The sequence below is a fragment of the Meriones unguiculatus genome, chromosome 17, assembly GCF_030254825.1.
Source record: "Meriones unguiculatus strain TT.TT164.6M chromosome 17, Bangor_MerUng_6.1, whole genome shotgun sequence".
Lineage (NCBI taxonomy): Eukaryota > Metazoa > Chordata > Mammalia > Rodentia > Muridae > Meriones > Meriones unguiculatus.
This window is the reverse complement of record NC_083364.1, coordinates 27,228,293-27,246,825: the sequence shown is the minus strand read 5'-3', so window position 1 is coordinate 27,246,825 and position 18,533 is coordinate 27,228,293. Positions and strand designations below refer to the sequence as shown.

The following is an 18,533-nucleotide window of genomic DNA, read 5'->3' as shown; positions in this document are numbered from 1 at the left end:
TACAGACCCTCATGTAGCCCTTCTGCTTCTTGTCAGATGCTGACTAATCTTGCATGCATATGTGCACCTGTGTTTTCAGTTGAGAGGAAACTGGTTCCACGATGTTTTTAAATATAGAAAAAAGGATGGTCACAACTGAATGTTATGATGAGTGCTTTGGTCTCTTCAGTGGTTGTTCTGAGGGTTTATATAAAAATGGAAAGTGGTGTACCTGGTGTCATCAATGGATGGCACAAGACAGACAGACAGACAGACACACACACACACACACAGAATTTTCTTCTTTGTGACCCTGTCTCACTGAAAGGGCCCACTGTCAAGACCCCAGGCAGATGAAAAGATGCTATAGTTTTGGAAATAGTTTAGGCACTCCAAGCGAGTACTTTAAGCATAGGGGAGGCAAAGAGACAATTAAGGAAATGTGTTTATTTGTAAAGCTGAGCACATACCTTGTCTGATATGATAAATGAGAGGTCAGAAACAGAAAATGGGGTAGGAGAGTCCATGATACAGTACTCAAGAGATTCTCATCTGTGATGGGAATGTTGGTGGTGATGAGCTGTTTTGAGATCACTTATTCCTAAACACCAATTTGAATATTATTCATTCATGGAAACACTTTCACAGGAAAACAGACTGACCACCACACTCTAGCAACAGGCTAGCTGTCCAACAACTCAAGCAGGAAGCCCATTTGTGGACCAAATTAGGTGGCCTGTCAAGAAACTACAGATGTTCTGACTACAATGACAGCGACAAGTTCCCACTTCTTCAAATATGCAGGCACTAACAAATGCCACATTGTTCAAATACAGTCATGGAAAGAAAGCACCAGAAATCTACCGTAAAAAATGCAGAACTATGAGCTGCTTGACAAAGAGATCAAAGTAATTAAGAGAAATGAAAGAAAAAAATTAGGTGGTTAGGGAGATGGCTCAGTGGTTAAGAGCACTGGCTGCTCTTGTAGAGGACTTGGGTTCAATCTCAGCATCCACATGGCAGCTCATGCCTGTCTGTAACTACAGTTCCAGGCCTTGTGACACCCTTACACAGACACAGACACTGACAAAACACCAATGAACACAAAATGAGGATCATTTACATATATATATGAAATACACATATATATTTCTATACACATATATAGAAATAATTCAATGAACTAAGAAACAAGACATTAAACATTCATGTTATCAAACAAGAAATTGACCTGATGCTCAACTAGACGCTTCTCCTTACTGACTAGCATTCCTGGTGCTGGGAAGGTACTCTGCACACTACTGGAGAAGAAAAGTAACCCTCAGTCTCTCACAGTTACAAACTCTGTGACCTAAAATGGCAGCTCGCCTGCAAGATAGATCGACTAGTGCAATCGTGGCAGAGACATGGGAGCAACCATCCACTTCTTGGGTGGACCTAAGTCCTGCTCCACAAGATGGAACCTGTACCCAACATGTTAATGAGATTTGAAACTTTGTAGGCCCTAATAGGATGACTTTCTCAAACTCCAGGCTCAGGGATCTGTGGAGAATAAGAAGTGGGAGGATTCTAAGAGCCAGAGGTGGTAGATGACTCCAAGGTGACAGCGGTTTCCAGATTTAGCAGGGCTAATGGGTATATGATGTCACAGAGAGTGTGGCATCACACACAAGATCTGCATAAGCTCAAGCCAGATAGAAGTCTAGCATGGAAAAGAGGGAAGCGGACACCCCTAACTAAGAAGCTGCTTGCAATTGAGGGTAACTGCTAGGAGTGACACTGGGTGATCCCACCCCAGGACAGACCTCAGGCTCAGGAGTAGTTAACCGACAAAAAATGGACTCCATGGTCTTCTGTTATTTTTGTTCCTTTGTTTTGTGCCTTTGGAGGGAGGGTTGGTTTTGTGTGTCTATGTGCCTCCCTTACCCTCAAGATAGGATTTATCTGTGTAGCTCTAGCTGTCCTAGAACTCACTTTGTAGACCAGGCTGGCCTTGAATTCACAGAGATCTGCCTGCCTCTGCCTCCTAGAGCGCTGGGATTATAGGCGTACACCGTTACACCTGGCTTATGTGCCTTTTTTTTTTTTAAGAGAAAGAATATGAATTTGGGAGGTGATTGGTAATGGAAGCAATGTAATCAAACTATACTTTATGAATTTTTCAATAAAAAGAGAAAGCTAGAGGTTTTCTACAGTGCCTCATCTAACAACATTGCCCTTTTATCATTAAAACAAACAAACAAACAAACAAACAAACAAAAAAACAAGGGCTGGAGAGATGGCTCAGTGGGTAAGAGCACTGTCTGCTCCTCCAGAGGTCCTGAGTTCAATTCCCAGCAACCACGTGGTGGCTCCCAACCATCCATACTGGAATCTGATGCCCTCTTCAGCTAGAACACTCATACATAAAATAAATAAATAAAATCTTAAAAAAAAAAGTTACCAGAGACTGAAGCTACACAACATTTCAGACAACAGCAGGTCTCATAGGTTACAACACACTCATTAGAGTGAATCACCTGGTGACGTTATAGCCGTTTGGTTTAAGTGTATCATGTCAGTTCTGCATGAGTAGAGATATTAAAAAGATTGAAAGGAAAGGAGAAGAAATGAAAGGGTGCTCAGAGTCTGAGCAGTTTGCCCAGGATGCCACCCAGCACACAGAACCCGAACGGCGTGGCCCAGCATGGAGATTTATTCTCATTTCCTCTTCCAGACAACACGTTGAGCTCAAGAAGATTCAAGAGGACATACTTTATTAGTCTGTCTACATTTGGTCATCTGTCCCATTCCCATCACCTCATCTGGTACCGGGGACCACACCCCTGTGGAGCCCTGTTTGGGATTCTCAGGGTGGGAGGAGCATGGGACTGGTCTCGGGGGCGGGCCCTGGGCACTCAGCAGAGCGCCGTCCCTTTCCTGGGAAAGGCAGTACCACCAGCTTCTTTTCCTCAGGCCCCAGGTAGAGGAAGGACACATCCAGCGTGTCCCCCTGGGGATTCGTGGTTAGATCCAGCTGCACGGGAAAGGCTTCCTCTGGACTCTTTTCCTCAGAGCCCTCAGGCTCATTCAGTTCAGGCAGGTGCTGGACAGATCCTCTCGGTGTCATTATGGAGGGGGAGCTGGTGGGGGCTGTGTTTTTCTGAGAGGCCTCATCCGCCGCCTCCGGGAGTTTCTTGGACTCTTGGGTAACCGCAGAGTTCTCACCTCCAGGGACCTGAGCCTGAAATAACAATGTTTTCAAAGGCAGAATTCTACAGAGAATGCCCCGACACACACCCTACACCACGCAAAACTGTTTTGTGACTGCATATTTGTAATATGTCCTTGGACGGCCCAGGTTCAAGTCCTGCCTCAGGTCTCTTGAGTGCTGGGATTACAGGCATGGGCCACCATACCCGTCTTTGCTTGGAGCCTTTCTGAATGCTGAGAGAAACCAGCTACCGCAGTGGCTCTCAACCTCCCTAATGCTGCGCGACCCTTTACTCCAGTTCCTTACGTTGTGGTGACCCCCCCCCCCCGCAAACCATAACATTATTTTCGTTGCTACCTCATAACTGTAGTGTTGCTACTGTTATGAATCGTAATGTAAATATCTGTGTACAGGAGGTCTTTGTTTTCAGAGCAGTGGTACAGGGGGGCTGAGGATTTTTTCGGAGGCCTCAGTGAGTTGCCCTGGCTCTCAGGAGTGGGAGCAGGTGGCTTCTTAAATTGTTTGTTTTGTGCCAGGCTCAGGACAGTACCCTCCATCCAAGTCCTCTTACTGGTCTTAGGGATAAGGACAGGCAGGTGATGACTGTGGCAAGACCCAGACGGGTAGGTAAATGCCAATGGTCACACGCGACAGAGCAGGGAAGAAGCAAGCCCAGGCTCCTGTGGGGGTAGGCTCAGGCTCCCTCACAATAAATACCTGGTATCTGTGGATTGAAGTGACTCTCCATGAGGCCACAGACGTTTCTTGGAGACACTGAATTTAGCACCTTGAAGGCTTAAGCTTTGCAAGTTTGTAGTTCATGGTTCCTGAGTGTCCCCCCTTGTCCTTCAGGTTCATACTGTGGCTAGGACAGTAGGTTACATTTCTCTCCTAGCAGTATGGACTTATATATAGGTCCCAGATCTTGGGAAAAACCAAAAGGGGGCACAGGAACCTAGACATACGTCACCTGATTCCACTGAAAAACACCTGGGGTTAGAATGATAATGCTCAATGGGGGAATGTCACACTTCTGCATGCCCATCGACCCTCAGAATGCTCGTAAAGGCGGAAGGAGAGAACAAACAGCACCAAGTTGTCCTCTGCCTCCACGTGTGTGCCATGGCCCATGTGCTTATACACGTACATTCTGTAAACACATAATAATAATGACATTAAAAAAAGATAAATACCTGAGATTCAAAAAAATCACAAGTCACAGTGACGAACTTTTTCGATCTTTCTGCTTGAACCAGAGAACCTTGGCAAAGACCAACGGGCTAAGAGAAAGAAAGGCGTCACATGAGGATTAAGTCACTTGGGAGTAGAAATAAATGAAAGCCCCTCACTGTCTGATGTGTGGACACACAGCTGCGCCGTGCTTTTCTGCTCTTGCCTTGGAAAGGCGCAGGCTCAGAGCTGGGTCCCTCTGAATTATCTAAAAACAACTGAGTCTAGCTTGCTTCTGGCAATGGGAAGAGCAGTTTTTAGGAAGCCCCCCCCCCCGTGTTTACATACTGTCCACTGCCTGGCCCTGGGTCTACCCTTGGATCAATTAGGAGTTTCGTGTTTTCTTCTGCACAGCAGCCCTTCATGTGTTCTGAGTGAATTTTTCACTATCTCAGTTCCTTAACCTTCTGTCCATTTGATAATAAAATTATTATGGTTTTTATTAAAATGTAATTTTTTATTTAGAACTATATAAATAACAAGAAAAAAAAAACATGAGCTGCAGCTCTACAAATGGTTCTCATCACTGGCAGTCCTTTGATCCTTTCTTCTAATCTCTTCCCAATGTACTATATTTTTTCACTTAGACACTAAGCTCATATTATATATGATATTTTATAACTATTTTGTCACTGAACAATGTATCGTAAAAATCTTTATACAGCATTTGATAGTCTTCTATTTTTTTTCTTCAATGATTATTTTCATAATGGCTTCCTAGTATTCCTCTGTGTTTAATAGTCTCTTTCGTCAAACAACTAAATAGAACTTTTTTTTTTTAAACACTAAAACTTTCTTTTCATATATTTCTAGTTTCTTCCTTAGAGTAAATCCTTATGTGATGTTTTGAATGCAAATGGTCCCATAGGTTCATACATTTGAATGCTGGGTCCTCAGCTGGTAGAACTGTTTGGGAAGGATTAGGAGGTGTGGCCTTGTTAGAGGCGGTGTATCACTGGTGGTGGGCTTTGAGGTGTCAAAAACCCATGCCATTCTCAGTGAGCTCTGTCCACCTCCTATTTGTGGATCAAGATGTGAGCTCTCGGACCATGCCTCCTTGTCTGGAACCATGCTGTCCACCATGATGGTTATGGAGGCTAACCCTCTGAAACTGTGAGCTCCACCAAAACTCTATCTTCCATATTTCTCGGTCATGGTGTCTTATCACAACAATAGCAAAGTAATTAAGACACCCTATAAGGATTATTTTGAGATCATAGTACGTGTACATTTTCAACAGTGAGTGTAAAAATCAACACTGCCTCAAATTTCAAAGGACTCCTAAGTATATCCACATAAAATTTATCAAAATCCATCTGAACAGCTTCTCTGAACATTACTGTATACCCTTCTCCATGTCACATGAAGAAAAGATGAGAAATTCCTCAAGGTGGGAAAATTTATTAAAGTAAAAGGGTGGCCCAGTCTTCTCTTTTCCTCATTGTTGCCATAGCTCAGAGGAGCTCAGAGAACCTTCCAGAAAAACTGCCAGTGGCAAGAACAGCTATCCAGGCTATCTAGAATTTTCTGAACTATCAAAATGTGTGGACCTTCTGGTGTGAGCACTGGAGTGGAGCATAGAGAGCAGGTCTGTGGGGCTACTCTTTAGTGCCAGCGTTCACTGGAGTCAATCATTTCAGTTTCTTTTTAAGAGAAATCTCTTTCCCTCACCACTGAATTGTGCATGATTCCATTTGTATGAAGTGTTCAAATGAACAAGGCTATTGAGACAGAACTCAGATTCACAGTTTCGAGAGGCTTCGAGGGCAGCGATGGGGATGGACTTAACGGAAATGGGGTTTCTTTTGAGAGCTAAGAAAAAAAAACATTTAAACAATTGTGAAGTAGTTATGGTGGCACAGGCTTGTGGATATACAACAAAAAGTTATTATATGCCTTAAAAATACAAATCTTACTGTGCATGAACTGTGCATCAATAAAGCACTCAAGAAAGTGCCCAGCTGTGATCCAACACACCGTGCTGATTTATGTTCCCAGTACCTTTCTGACAGTTTTGGGGTACCCATCTCTCGTTTACTGAGCGTTTCTGTTGTGAAGAGTGGTCTAAAGAACAGAACACCAGGCTCTGTTCCACATCCTCTCATGAGCTTTCCCCTCCTTTGCAATTGTATTACACCAATGAGGAAAATCACACTTAGAATCAAATAAATCCTACCACTGCATCAAGACCTGCCCAAGTTCTAACTACTTGAGGGAAGGAGAAGCAGCCCATGCTTTGCGACACCCCTGCCCCTCCCCGTGTAATTTGTGCTCTTCAAATATTGGTAATCTGTGAACACACATAGATTGCACAGACAGTCACCCACTCTCACCTCAGAGTCAGAGGGCTGGAGTGAACAGCTGGCCTGGGATTGGCTACACGGTGACTCTTTGATCAAATATTCCACAAAGTAAGCAGGTCCAACCACCCACTGTCATGAAACAAGAGTTAAGACATTAACACCTCACCCCAGGGAAAACTCAGGATTGGTAACGTTCCTTGTGTAGAACTGATCCCGGGGCACCGTCAACTCACAAACTCACTCTTCCTGCAAGTCCCCACAGGCACAAGACCATGCCAGTAATCCCGCTATTTAGAAAACATAAATCGGTGCCCTTCCCTGTTAAGGATATAAAGGACACCCTAAACATTTTCTCTCAGTCAGCTTATTTCTCCTTAGGAAGATTTGTCTTTTAGTTTGTATTTATATAAGAGAACTATCAACCCAACTTAAATATAAACGAGCCTCCGATTCTAGAACTGGCGAAGCTCAATATCTACCCCAGGCCTTAGCGAAGCAAAAGTTGTCTTGCTAACTGGTCCGTTTTCAGCCAGAAACGGTTCACCTGTTTCACCCCAAGCCCACATGAGACCGTGAGTCTGTCCTTCTTGCTTCAAGGTTGGAGAAACAAAACCAAGTCACCTGCTACTTGTACAAACTCCAAGGTATAACAGAAGCTGTAGGGTGGCTGAATGCACAGAGGGTCTACCAGAGATGGGAACGCAGGGAGAGGCTCTCAGGTCCTGAGCAGACAGGATGTGTAAACGTCCTTCTCCCAACCTGAAGCCTCCTGCAGCTCCAGTCTATGTGACTGACCCGGGCATTTGACTTTTACCTGGCTCGTAGCCTTGGTGACTTTGACGAGGGAGTACTGTTTTGAGGGGTGCTCGCGGTTGAATTTCCCGAGGGACTCCGTGGCAGCTTCCAGAACACTGGGGTTTGACAAGTCAACGGGGCTTGGGCAGTCAGGGCAGACAGAATGAATCTTTCTTCGAGAAACTATTGATGAGAATAGTTTGTAAATATTATTCATTTTCAGTCCTAATGATAGTCATAATCATACAGCTATACCGGAGGCAAAGGCTGGACTAAAATGATAATACCCAGCCTGGCAAGGATACAGTGAGAAAGACATCCTGCACAGAAAACATTTAGTTGTTGATAATATGGCAGTTAGAGGTAATAGTACTTTTCTTTATCTTTGCTTTTCTTTTTTTCTTTTCCTTCTTCCCTCCCTTCATTTCCTTGTGAGACAAGATTTCATGAATCCCAGACTGGCTTATGTAATCAACTGATCTTATGTAACTCCTGATCTTTTTGCCAGGAGCTTGGCTCACAGGTATGTGCCATTGTGTTTGGGCTTCTATGGCATGAAGATCCAGGATCTTCATGCATACTTGATACTCTACCTCCTGAGCCAAAGTCCAGTTTCTAAGCAGTATTACTTTTGTAATTAAAAGGAAATCAAAGTGAGATAGCCTTGCCCCCTTATGGACTTATTCGCTATAGGAATTTTGTTCCGAACCACATAGGGAATGCCCAAGCAATAGTCTGTAGGCTACACAGAGTCAAAGATGGCAATGAATGTGGCCCAACATGAAATTATAAATACAGTTAAAACATAAGTTTTTTTCTCCAATGCCAAAACAGTGACAGCATCAGTCCCCTCCCTAGCTCAATGTCCTTTCTCATCACTGCTCCTGTAGACAAGGGCCTGTGAAAGGCTGGCATTTCATTATTGCCATGACTTACTTATCTGTCATCCTTAGCACCAGAAATAAAACCTAACACATCCTGAGTATCCAGTAGAAGCCTGTGAAGTAAGTTGATGACATTGTGACAGCGGAAGCATACCACCTGTGGTTAGAAAATGCAAAGAACTCAGAGAGCAAAACTGGTCACACCACGATGAGACCACAGAGAATGGTGACACCATCAGTACAGCTATGGCCTCTGTGGGAGGAGTTAGAGATGGCAAATGTGTGATCACGGAGCCAGGGAATTTGCCTCGAAGTGTTTTCGGGGAAAATCCACTGTCTAATGAATATTTGGGGGATGGAGGAGGGTGATGGGCGAGCTGTGTCCAGAGCTTGCCACTGGTGCCTCATCCCCAATTCCTGACACCTGTGAAATTACTGACATCTGAAAATAGGTGTCCTCCAACTTATTTCAGTCTAGTCCTGTGTTCACAGTGAGGACGCGTAAGCTGTGGCTTGTACAATGTTTGCTCTGGTGCTTCCTCCCCTCATTCCTTCATTCGTTCGTTTGTTCATTCATTTGTTCGTTCCTTCCTTCCTCGTGGCCATCTGGGGCTTGTTAGAAACCCAGGCTCTCAGGCCCAATAGGATAAGAATCTGCACTTTAACAATATTCGCAGGGAGAGTGAGTGCACGTAGCCTGTAGACATGCCCCACTTCTCGGTGGCCTGCTCTTATAAAAAGCAGGACCCAGAAGGAGGGCACAGTGTATTTCAACTGTCCATTCATTTCAGCCTTATTCCTGCCTGTTATTCAGCAACAGCAATGACGTCTGAAATTTGATGTAAATTGGGAAGTCCTTAAGTGGGGGGAGGGATGTGGGTCTCCTATGTTAGAGGATATAAGACTGTAAATCAAGATTGTGCGTGTTCTGTATTCTACGAGTGTTTTAGCCAAAGTGGGAAAAAAAAATGTACACCAGGAAAGCACCATCGTGAAAACGGCATCGGGGACATCCCTTAAAGAAGGGATATGGGCTCTGGGACAGAGGTCAGCAAGGCCGTACTTGGTGGGAGGGAGAGGCCTAAGCAAGTGCAGAGATGGCAAAGTGATGTGTGTTCAGACAACTGCGGCAGCCGGCTGGAAGGATGTCAGGACCCTGGCTCAGACAGAAAGGAACCTGGGACCCACTGTTGATGTTGTGAGGCTCACAGAAGACTGGAAAGGTAGGATTTGGAGCGGGACATAGCTCTTGCCGGTGATTTAGGAAGAATTCCTCGGGGAATCCAGTTGGGCTGCAGTACTAAAGAATTAAGCTGTGGTTGCTGTGATGAATATAAAGTAAGGAAGGAGAAACTTCATGCCAACTTGACAAAGGCCTCACTAAACGCTCTCTTCTATCTTTCGTTAAGATGTACAAAATTCTTGACTCTTACCTGGGCGGACTGTACAGTTATAAGCAAGCAAATAGAGAACTCTTCTTGGCTTGTTAATGTGAAACATTGCTTTGCATTGACCATACACCTAGAAAAAAGAAAACACTGTTGGTGGCATGATGCAGAGAAACCATGAGGTTAAAAACTTTCCCACTCCCAAGCAGAATTTTAATTCAATGTAAGGAGAAACGTAAAATCAAGGTCTGAGGTTTCTGATGGGAAGAACCGCTGTTTATCATCAGTTTTCCTCACTTAGATGTGTATTGTCACCTTCTGAGAGTTGAAACAGCTTTCCATTGCCATGTTAGCATGCTTGGTTTTTTTCTCCATCCTTTTTCTTTCGATTGCCCGAAGCCAGTGAGCATGGGAAATAGGGACTCACAGGTTGAAGGTGACAAACACAGGAGAAAATGGGGCCTCCAAATCATATTCTGGGCCACCCAGAATAAAGCTTCCTGGTCAGGAGCTTCAAGTCTGAAATTATTTGAGAAATAACCACCTAACCTGTGTGCTCCTGGTAGAGCTAACTTGTCTCTGTGAGGTCCCCATGTCACTATATCAGCTACAAGATGGCACACAGACCTTTGGTTTTCTAAATCAGGTGCAGGTTGGCATGCTCAGTCCAATAATCACAAAAGGTAATTTTGATCAAAACGTCTACTTCAAACCGCTGAAGATCCCACCTCGTCTTCCATGGTGGTCTGCATCGGTGCTCGGAAATGACGCCCAAATCACCGAGAGTCGGGTGAAAACTGACTCCATTGGTTTCAAGTCTTGTCGGTGGCCATCTTTGAAAGGTTGAGCTCGAGGCCGGAGAGACGGCTATCTTGCTAGAGGACCTGAGTTTGGTTCCCAGTTCCCTCAACAGATGGCTTACAACCACCCGAAACTCCAGTCTGGACACATGGGGGATGGGGCAGATGGTGGAGGGGTGGGGGGTGGTCTTGTGTCACCTTCTAGGCTCTCTAGGCACTGCATGAATGTGGTACACACAAATGCGTTCGAGTAGGGCACCCGTACACATAAAAAAATTAAATCTTTTTTTTTTAAAGGAGAAAGGCTGAGGTCTGAGGCCCTTTAGTGCTATCTTTTAGGAAGCTCTCCCAGGAGACCCCTGACAATCCTAACACTGTGAGGCCTCCCTTTCCTATCCAAAAACCTCACATTAACAGTCATTAAAACTGAGCAAAATAAAACAAGCCACCCTCCATCACTGCTGCTGTCTATCCTATTCAAACACCAGACTCTCTCTCTCTTTCTCCTTGAGAATATAAACATTGGCTCAGCTGCCAAAGGATATCAGGGTAGAAAATAATTTGGGGCGGAACTTTTGAAGTCTATTCAGCCAGACCCCAATAAGACATCACAGGACCCCTCCACCCCATACTCTAAACCTAGTCTCTAGTATTAGGATTAGCACCCAGGCCTTTTGCCTGGGAGATAAGAAAGACAAAAATGAACAGACAGCCGACACTGAGCAGGCACCTGGGAACAAGGACTTACCGACTCGTGCAAAATCCTCGGACTGCAGTCCTTCTGCGCCTTCCTGCTGAGCACGTGACAGACAGTCTCTAAGACATCCAGGGTGAGGTAGAACACAGATCCCATCTCCTCCTACAGTAGGGTTGGAGAAATACCCCACCCCCACATGAAACAATTCCAGGACAAGTAGACAGACGACTAGACAACAGACCGAATCAAAGTGCGTGTGGTGTGTGTGTGTGTGTGTGTGACAATGCTCCTATGCTACTGAAACCTAGATCTGGTGCAGCGGAGACTCACTCTTATGACTTGTTCCTATGGACAGCAAGAGAGTCCTAGCACACCTGCCGACCCCGGCAGTGTGTCCAGCCTGGAAAGCACCCGTTGACAAGTCACCTGAAGTTGCCACCCCCTGGCTAGTCTCTGCAGCCTGTCCAAACGCTGCCCCCCAAGGCCGTCACTTGCCTGGTAGTGCCTGCGGACATCATGCACTCGGCTGAGGCTCAGCACGTAGCCCTCCTTTTGGTCTCTGTTGATGTTCTGCAGGGCGAAGCCTGCAGCTGCCAGCACTTCAGAGTCATTACAGCTCAGGGGAGTCTGAAGTAAGGCGGCGGGGAATGGCTTTCCGGGAGGAGAGCGAGCCATGCAGCACGCAGCCAGGGTGAAGAACGCCACAAGTTGGAGCAGAGCCATTCTGTGGGGAACAAGATGAGGTGCGTACAGAGCTGTCGGGAGTGGCCCTATTGTGGGGCCGAGAGATTGACTTGAGCAGTTTTATAACCGCAATCAGAACGGCTGAATGTGACTTGCAGCACTATGTCCTAACACCACCTTGACCCAAACATGGCATTCTCTGAGTCAATATTTTGGAGAGGATTTGTTCGTGTTCGAACGTTAGACCTGGAGTGTGCCGTTCATGTAAATAAGTCGAAGTTTCCTAATTTTCCCAGTAATTATACCAAATGATTGATGAAGACACAGGAGATTGGCTTCCATCCAGGTCTCTGTCTGAGTTGAAACACGGGCCTCTCACCACTTTTGATTTTCCCTGCAGATGGTCTCATGCACACACTGTGACCTGGGCAGGAGCAGGGAGGCTTCAGTCTTACCCTCTGACCTCCCACCGCCCGTGCAGATGAGAGCCTTAATCCAACTGGAACTGAAAACAAGCACTACTCCCTTTCTAGGTCCCGTATCCGAGAGGGAAACATGTTTCATCTCAACATTGTATTTAAGGAGAAAAAGCTAATGAGACCCCAAAAGTTCTCCCAAAACACTTGGGGTCTCTTCTTCCTTTTGTGCACCTAAAAATAAATTCATTAAGAGACCAAAACACGATGCTGTTAGGAGAAAGATAATGGCGGCCATCAAGACTGACCATGATTCTTGCCTCTCTTCCGCAAGGTTCTGCTTAGGAGAGCTACATGAGAAGCAATTTATTTTTGTTTTGACAGGACTGCCATGTAGCTACAGACAGCCTTGAACTTGTAATCGTCTTGCATCTGCCTCCCAAGTACTGGGATTCCAGGTGCACATCACCATTTCTGGCTACAAAACCAAGTATCTCTCAAAATTTCTTTTCCTCTAAGCAAGGCCTCCCATATGCTGGCAATGTTCGCTTCCACTGAGCTACATCCCAGTGATTTTTATTTTGAGACAAGACCTCAGTAAGTTCCCCAGTCTGGCTTGGAACTAGCAACCCTGCTAATTCAGCCCCTGAAATTTCTGAGATTACAGGTGTCTATCACCATAAATGACACGTATAACATTGTGTGACTATGTTATGCCAAGAATCAAACCCAGGGCCTCACTTACATCAGGCAAGCATTCCACTTCTGAGCCATACTACAAGTCAGGTTAAAAAGTTTTTATTTCACACACACACACACACACACACACACACGCACACGCAAATGCACACACACACACACCATCCCCAGCAGAACTACCTCTTGATCCTGGACAGCCTAACTCGATTCCTGGCATTGTGCAGTTGCTCAATAAGAACGTGTGAGTGACAGGTAGCTGTAAAGCTGACCTTTACCATGAAAGCAAAGGTCCAAGCCAGAAAGGGAGCCTACAGATTGGGCTGTCTCTGAAAGCATTCTCTAAGATGAGCAAAGCCTCGGTCTCTATCTCCACCTCCACCCCTGCCCAGGCTTTCTGTGTCCAATAGATGGAGGCATTGCCGTGCCTACTGGTGCCCATCTGGTAGGCCAATATACATAGTATCTTAAAGACTCTGAAGCTTTGGGGACAATACTATTTCCGGCACAATTCTCCACAGCTACTAGAGCACACAAGGGCTTTTCTGAGTCGTGCTCATTTTTAATCCACAACTATATTTTGGGAATGTCTGTGTTCATAAATAAGGAGGCCAGTCTGTGAGATGTTTTCATGGGAATGTGGTGAGAGGGACCACATATTTTACGTGGGAATGGGATCTTCCAAGCGGAAGGAAAAAAAATGTCTCTCTAGTCTGGATGGAAATCCAACATGTAGTAAGCCATGGCTGACAACAGGGAACCAAGCAGAAGAAGGCTTGGTTCTTCTTAATGTTGCTAAAATGTCTGAATTTACTTAAAACTTTGATTTCATATTAAACTTAGATATGCTGGCTTACTCATGTTTTTAGCTAAGATGGCTCTTACTAAGAAAAACTTAATTTTATGATAAATTTACTAAATAACTTTCTATGATAAATTTAATCACATCATAGTCGAGCAGAAAACGGATTTTTGCCCCCATTTGATAGCTACTCATAGACAACTAGTTAACAGCATTTGCCTCTATTTGCTCAGTAAGTGGTGTAGACATTCACTGAAAACCAAAGATAGCTGTGAAGTCCAACCAGGTGAGAAAACCAGGGTTCAGAATGGGTAAAAAAATCCCGAATGAATCAATGCAATAACCAGCATAGAAGCCTTTCCTTTCCGAATTTTTTTCATCAAGGATAGGGAGATGGTTTAGCCAGTAAATATGCTTGCTGACAAGCCTGATGACCTGAGTTCAATTCCTGGGACCCTCATGTCGAAAGAAGAGAACTGACTTCTGAAAGTTGTCCTCTGACCTCCACATGTACACAGTGGCACAGTGGCCCACATACCCCCATCCTCCACCCCATGCATAAAACCAACCAACCAACCAAACAAACAAACAAATAAACGAAAAGGTTTTTTTTTTTTTTTTTTTTTTTTTTTTATCACAGTGATGATTAGAACACGGCCTGAACTACTCTTTCATTTACGAACCATCTGAGTTGGGGACGCCACTTACCTGCTCTAAGCCAAGCTGCCAACCCTGTCAAATGCGCGACTCGTGAACCTGCAGAAAGGCTAGAGCAGCAGCTGGGGCATTGCTAGATGTTGCATAATACAGCTACCTGTCACTCACAAGTTCTTATTGAGCAACTGTACAATGCCAGGAATCGAGTTAGGCTGCCCAGAACCGAGAGGTGGTAAGACTGACGTGGTTCAGACATGTCCCCAAAGCTCAGATGCTGGACATGTAATACGACTTATGAAACCTTTAAGGAAAAGATTAAGTCCTAGGGGCCCGGTCCATGTCGGGTGAGTGAGTTTGTTATGCAGTGTGACACAGCAGGAAGGCTGTCCCCAGGGGACCTCCCAGCCTCCAGAATGGTGAGCAAGACTCTGCGACAGGACGGACCACATAAAGAAGATGCAGCGCCCACTTCAAGTTGTTAGTAAAGACTGATTGACAAACCCAGATCTGTGGGCTCTTGGCTGTGCTTTCAAATGGGAACGAGATGAGAAAATGGGTATTAAAACGCGAGGGGGTTACTTTAAGAAACACAAATTGAGAGGCCATTAAATTGGAGAGGCTCTGGAACTTACCTAAAAAAAAAAAATTCTTTTTAACAACAACAGCAACAAAAAAAAAAAAAAAAAAATCAAAGTCCGGTGTAAACACTGGGACTAGAAAACAATAGCTAACCTCTAGACAGGAGCTTTCTACTCTTAACCAATAAAATTAGTTTTGTTTTCCTTGTTTCTGCAATTACACTGTTCAAGTTTACCCTCTCGTAATCCCGGACTCTTACATTAATGAATGCTTTATTTATTTATTTATTTATTTTTTTTTTTAAGTTTAAATGTGCTTAAGTTTTCCTTTATCAATTGAAAAAGATCAGATATTCAAATTCCGAGGTTGAACAGATTCAGTTTCAGCCAGCAGTGGACACGCAGTCATGGGGCTCTCTCTGCTGGCATGTCCAAGGCCTGAGGAAATGTACCCCATACACTCAGGTAGAGGCCACTGGGGCAGCATTAATGAGAGGCAGTTACAAACGGGGTAAAGCGATCCCAAACCACATGGTAGACTGGACGTTACCCAAGACCCTGCATCAGCCCTTGTCTGTGTAGCTAGGCTAGTGGACATCCCTGTTTAAGCCCAGTTTCCTCCTCCGTGAGGGGCTTCAAACCATGCAGTGGCTAAGGGCCCTTTCAGCAGCCTGCCTCTCTCTGCACTGGATGCCGTTCCATCCCCGGCAACTGCTGCTCAGAGTCTTTGGGATGGAACTTGTTCACTGCTATCAGGGGCTGTAGGTTTTAATATACCTGAGCCCAGCCTCCTTCCAGCTTGCGGCGTGTAGGACCCTGGGAGGGGTGGTATAGGGAAGAGGTCAGACTGGCTGCCCTAGCTAGAGGTGGTCTCATAGCTCATGGATCTGCTCCTTCCTCCCCACCTTCCAGCCCAGCCTTTGTCTTTCCTTCCTTCCACAGACATTGAACAGCTTCTCCACATGTGGGTGAAGGACCAGGCCTATGTAAAAGAAATGCTTGGTTCTCAAACCATGCCCTGCCCTGTACTAAATATTGTGTTTCTTCTCCTGATCCAGGGATTTAGGAGGTAATATGATTTCTATGGTACAGGGAAGCTTAGAAAACTTGCCCAAGACTTTCAGCGAGTTCCTTCCCTTAAGGAGTCTATACTATAAACATACAGTAGGAGACCTTCCTGCAAGAGGTAGCCTTCAGCCGGAGGCTGGAGCCATGGTCCAGAGGGTCCTGATGGGCAAGGTGGGGAGGATGGGCCAGGGATGAGGGTCAGGGCAGTGCTGTGTAACCATTTGCCTACAATCTAAATCTTCCCTCCTGGAATTTGAAGGGAGGCCGACAAGGCCCAGGAAGCTCAAGAAGCTTAGGAAGTTCACGAAGTTACAAGACTCACCAGGCCACTCCCCGCCACAAGTAATTGCTAAGATCTGAGGGGACTCTGGAGTGAGGATTGCGCAATTTCTGTGGGGGAAATGACACAGCTTTTGCGAGCCAGAATAGAAAAGACAAACATTGGGACCACGAGGAAGAAAAGGAGCCCTCGGTCTGGAGTCTGGTTGAAGCCTCTCACCAGCTAGGCAGCAAGACTTTTGACATAATTAAGTTTGTTGGGAAGGGTGATGGCACAGAGAGAATATTTCTTTCATGTATTGATGTTTCATATCAAAACGGCAATGAACCAGAGATAAAGCCTGGCTGCACGTGACCTGGGGTTGACCTATTCTGGAAGCTGTTAACGTTGTTTACAGTAAGGACATCTCTTCTTCCTTTAGCCCTGTCATTCATACTTTTACCCCATTGGTTTTGATTCTATCAGCTGTCCCCAGGAACTGCCCTGTTCCCATGGAGGCTCATTAGCCACCCCTTGAAGACAGTAGCCTCCAGAACCACAGAGCCCTGTGTGTGACTATTGTTGAGACAGTGTAGCATATCTGAGAAGCTCACACTATCTCAGGTGTGTCTTTCTTTCTTTCCGAACCTTTCCTCTTAACCCCGGTATTGAAAAATCATGTGAGAACATCCCTGTCAAATCCTGGCTGCTTCATGCTGGCTTGCCCTGACATCAAAGCCAAGGATCTGGTTCTCCCTGGGTCAGCTTATGGCAGGCAGCAGAGTGACCACCTCCAGTGACAGTCACTGCTTTCCAGCAATGGAGCTGCCTTTGAGTCACCCCCGTGCTTTCGTGAGTAACTTCTCACCCATACATAATAAGTTCATAGGTCACCAGGAATAGACTCCGGTAAAATGGTTTCTTTGCTCTGTCCTTGATGTGGTTTCCGGGGTGAGTATATATTTATTGACATCTGCCCAGGAATAGTCACGATCAAGCAATTAAAGAAAGAAATGAATCGTGACATCTGTAGGAAAATGGATCCAAAAGGAAATCCTTTTAATAAGCAAAACAAGTCAGGCTCACAGAGACCCCATATGACATCCTTTCTTTACAGTGTGGAACCTAGATTTAAAATTGTGTGTCTGTGTGTGCTTGCCATGCTTTTCCTAACAGTCTCAACTTGCTTTCTATAAACTAGATGCTGTTTATTCTGCCAACCCACCGAGTAGCTTGAGGCCACCTCTTGGCATTCTGTCTCAGGTCCTTCCTCCTAGAACCTGGCTCTGTGTTACTTTAATCACATCTAGCAACATAAGGAAAAATTACTGTTTAAAGCACATTTTCTCCATCAACCGTGTCCCGAGGAAAGTTGGCCTACTGCACTGCCAGTAGGATATCTTGTTAAAAACAAACAAACAAGACCCCAAACAAACAATCCTTTTTGTTGAGTGGTCAGTAGTGCAGACGCTGGCTTCAAGCAGGCATTGGTTTAACTCCAGTTCTGTGCTCGCCAATGGGAACCCAGGAAGAGTTTTCCACACCACGCACGTAGGCTGTGCGTGAGGATCAGTGAACAGGGTTTGACCCTGCATTTGACCTCTGTACTGCACCAAAAAGATCAAAGGGGAGGTCCACCCACATCACATACTCACAGTCCTGTTGATCTCAGAGATGTCTTCCCAGAGAAGCAGCACTGGGGCGGGGTGGGGGTGGGGGTGGGGGGCGGCTCAGCCTTGTGGCTTGCACCGCCAGGCTTTCCTGAGGAGCCAGGTCACTTAAGCCGGGAACCAACTCACACAAGCCACTGGTGTAAAAACAAGAAGCTCACCTGTTAATTTACAAACCGGAGGGATCCTCTCCTGGTGCTCCCAATAGAGCCTCAGAGATCTCAGCAGGAGCGCCCTCTGATTGCCTTTTTATAGCCAGCAAATGAGTGAGCCATCCCTTCAGAACCCGGAGAATAATTCACGGCTTAGCTGGGTTTCAGGGCTGGCATACACCCTAGACGTGAGTTGGAGGCAACGTTCTAGAGAGAATAGGCTCTAATTAGGTTCCGTGTCTTCCCAAGGAGACACCCAGCACTTTGTTCCCGCCTGGGCTT

At 45.5% G+C, this 18,533-nt stretch overlaps 1 protein-coding gene across 2 annotated transcripts; it reads right to left on the bottom strand.

Moving 5' to 3' along the window:
• Positions 1-2,718: 2,718 nt before the first annotated feature.
• On the bottom strand, positions 2,719-18,511 carry Fetub (fetuin B). 2 transcript variants are annotated; one of them, XM_021636129.2, is made up of 8 exons: positions 18,261-18,511; positions 11,765-11,993; positions 11,321-11,431; positions 9,818-9,905; positions 7,520-7,683; positions 6,736-6,834; positions 4,366-4,452; positions 2,719-3,202 (listed from the first exon to the last, which is right to left on the bottom strand). In XM_021636129.2, exons 2-8 carry the CDS (start codon positions 11,990-11,992, stop codon positions 2,828-2,830), a joined length of 1,152 nt encoding a protein of 383 aa, XP_021491804.1. In that variant the 5' UTR covers position 11,993; positions 18,261-18,511; the 3' UTR covers positions 2,719-2,827. The 2 variants fall into 2 exon arrangements, with proteins under 2 accessions (XP_021491804.1, XP_021491803.1); XM_021636128.2 differs by lacking the exon at positions 18,261-18,511 and adding an exon at positions 14,576-14,727.
• Positions 18,512-18,533: the final 22 nt, after the last annotated feature.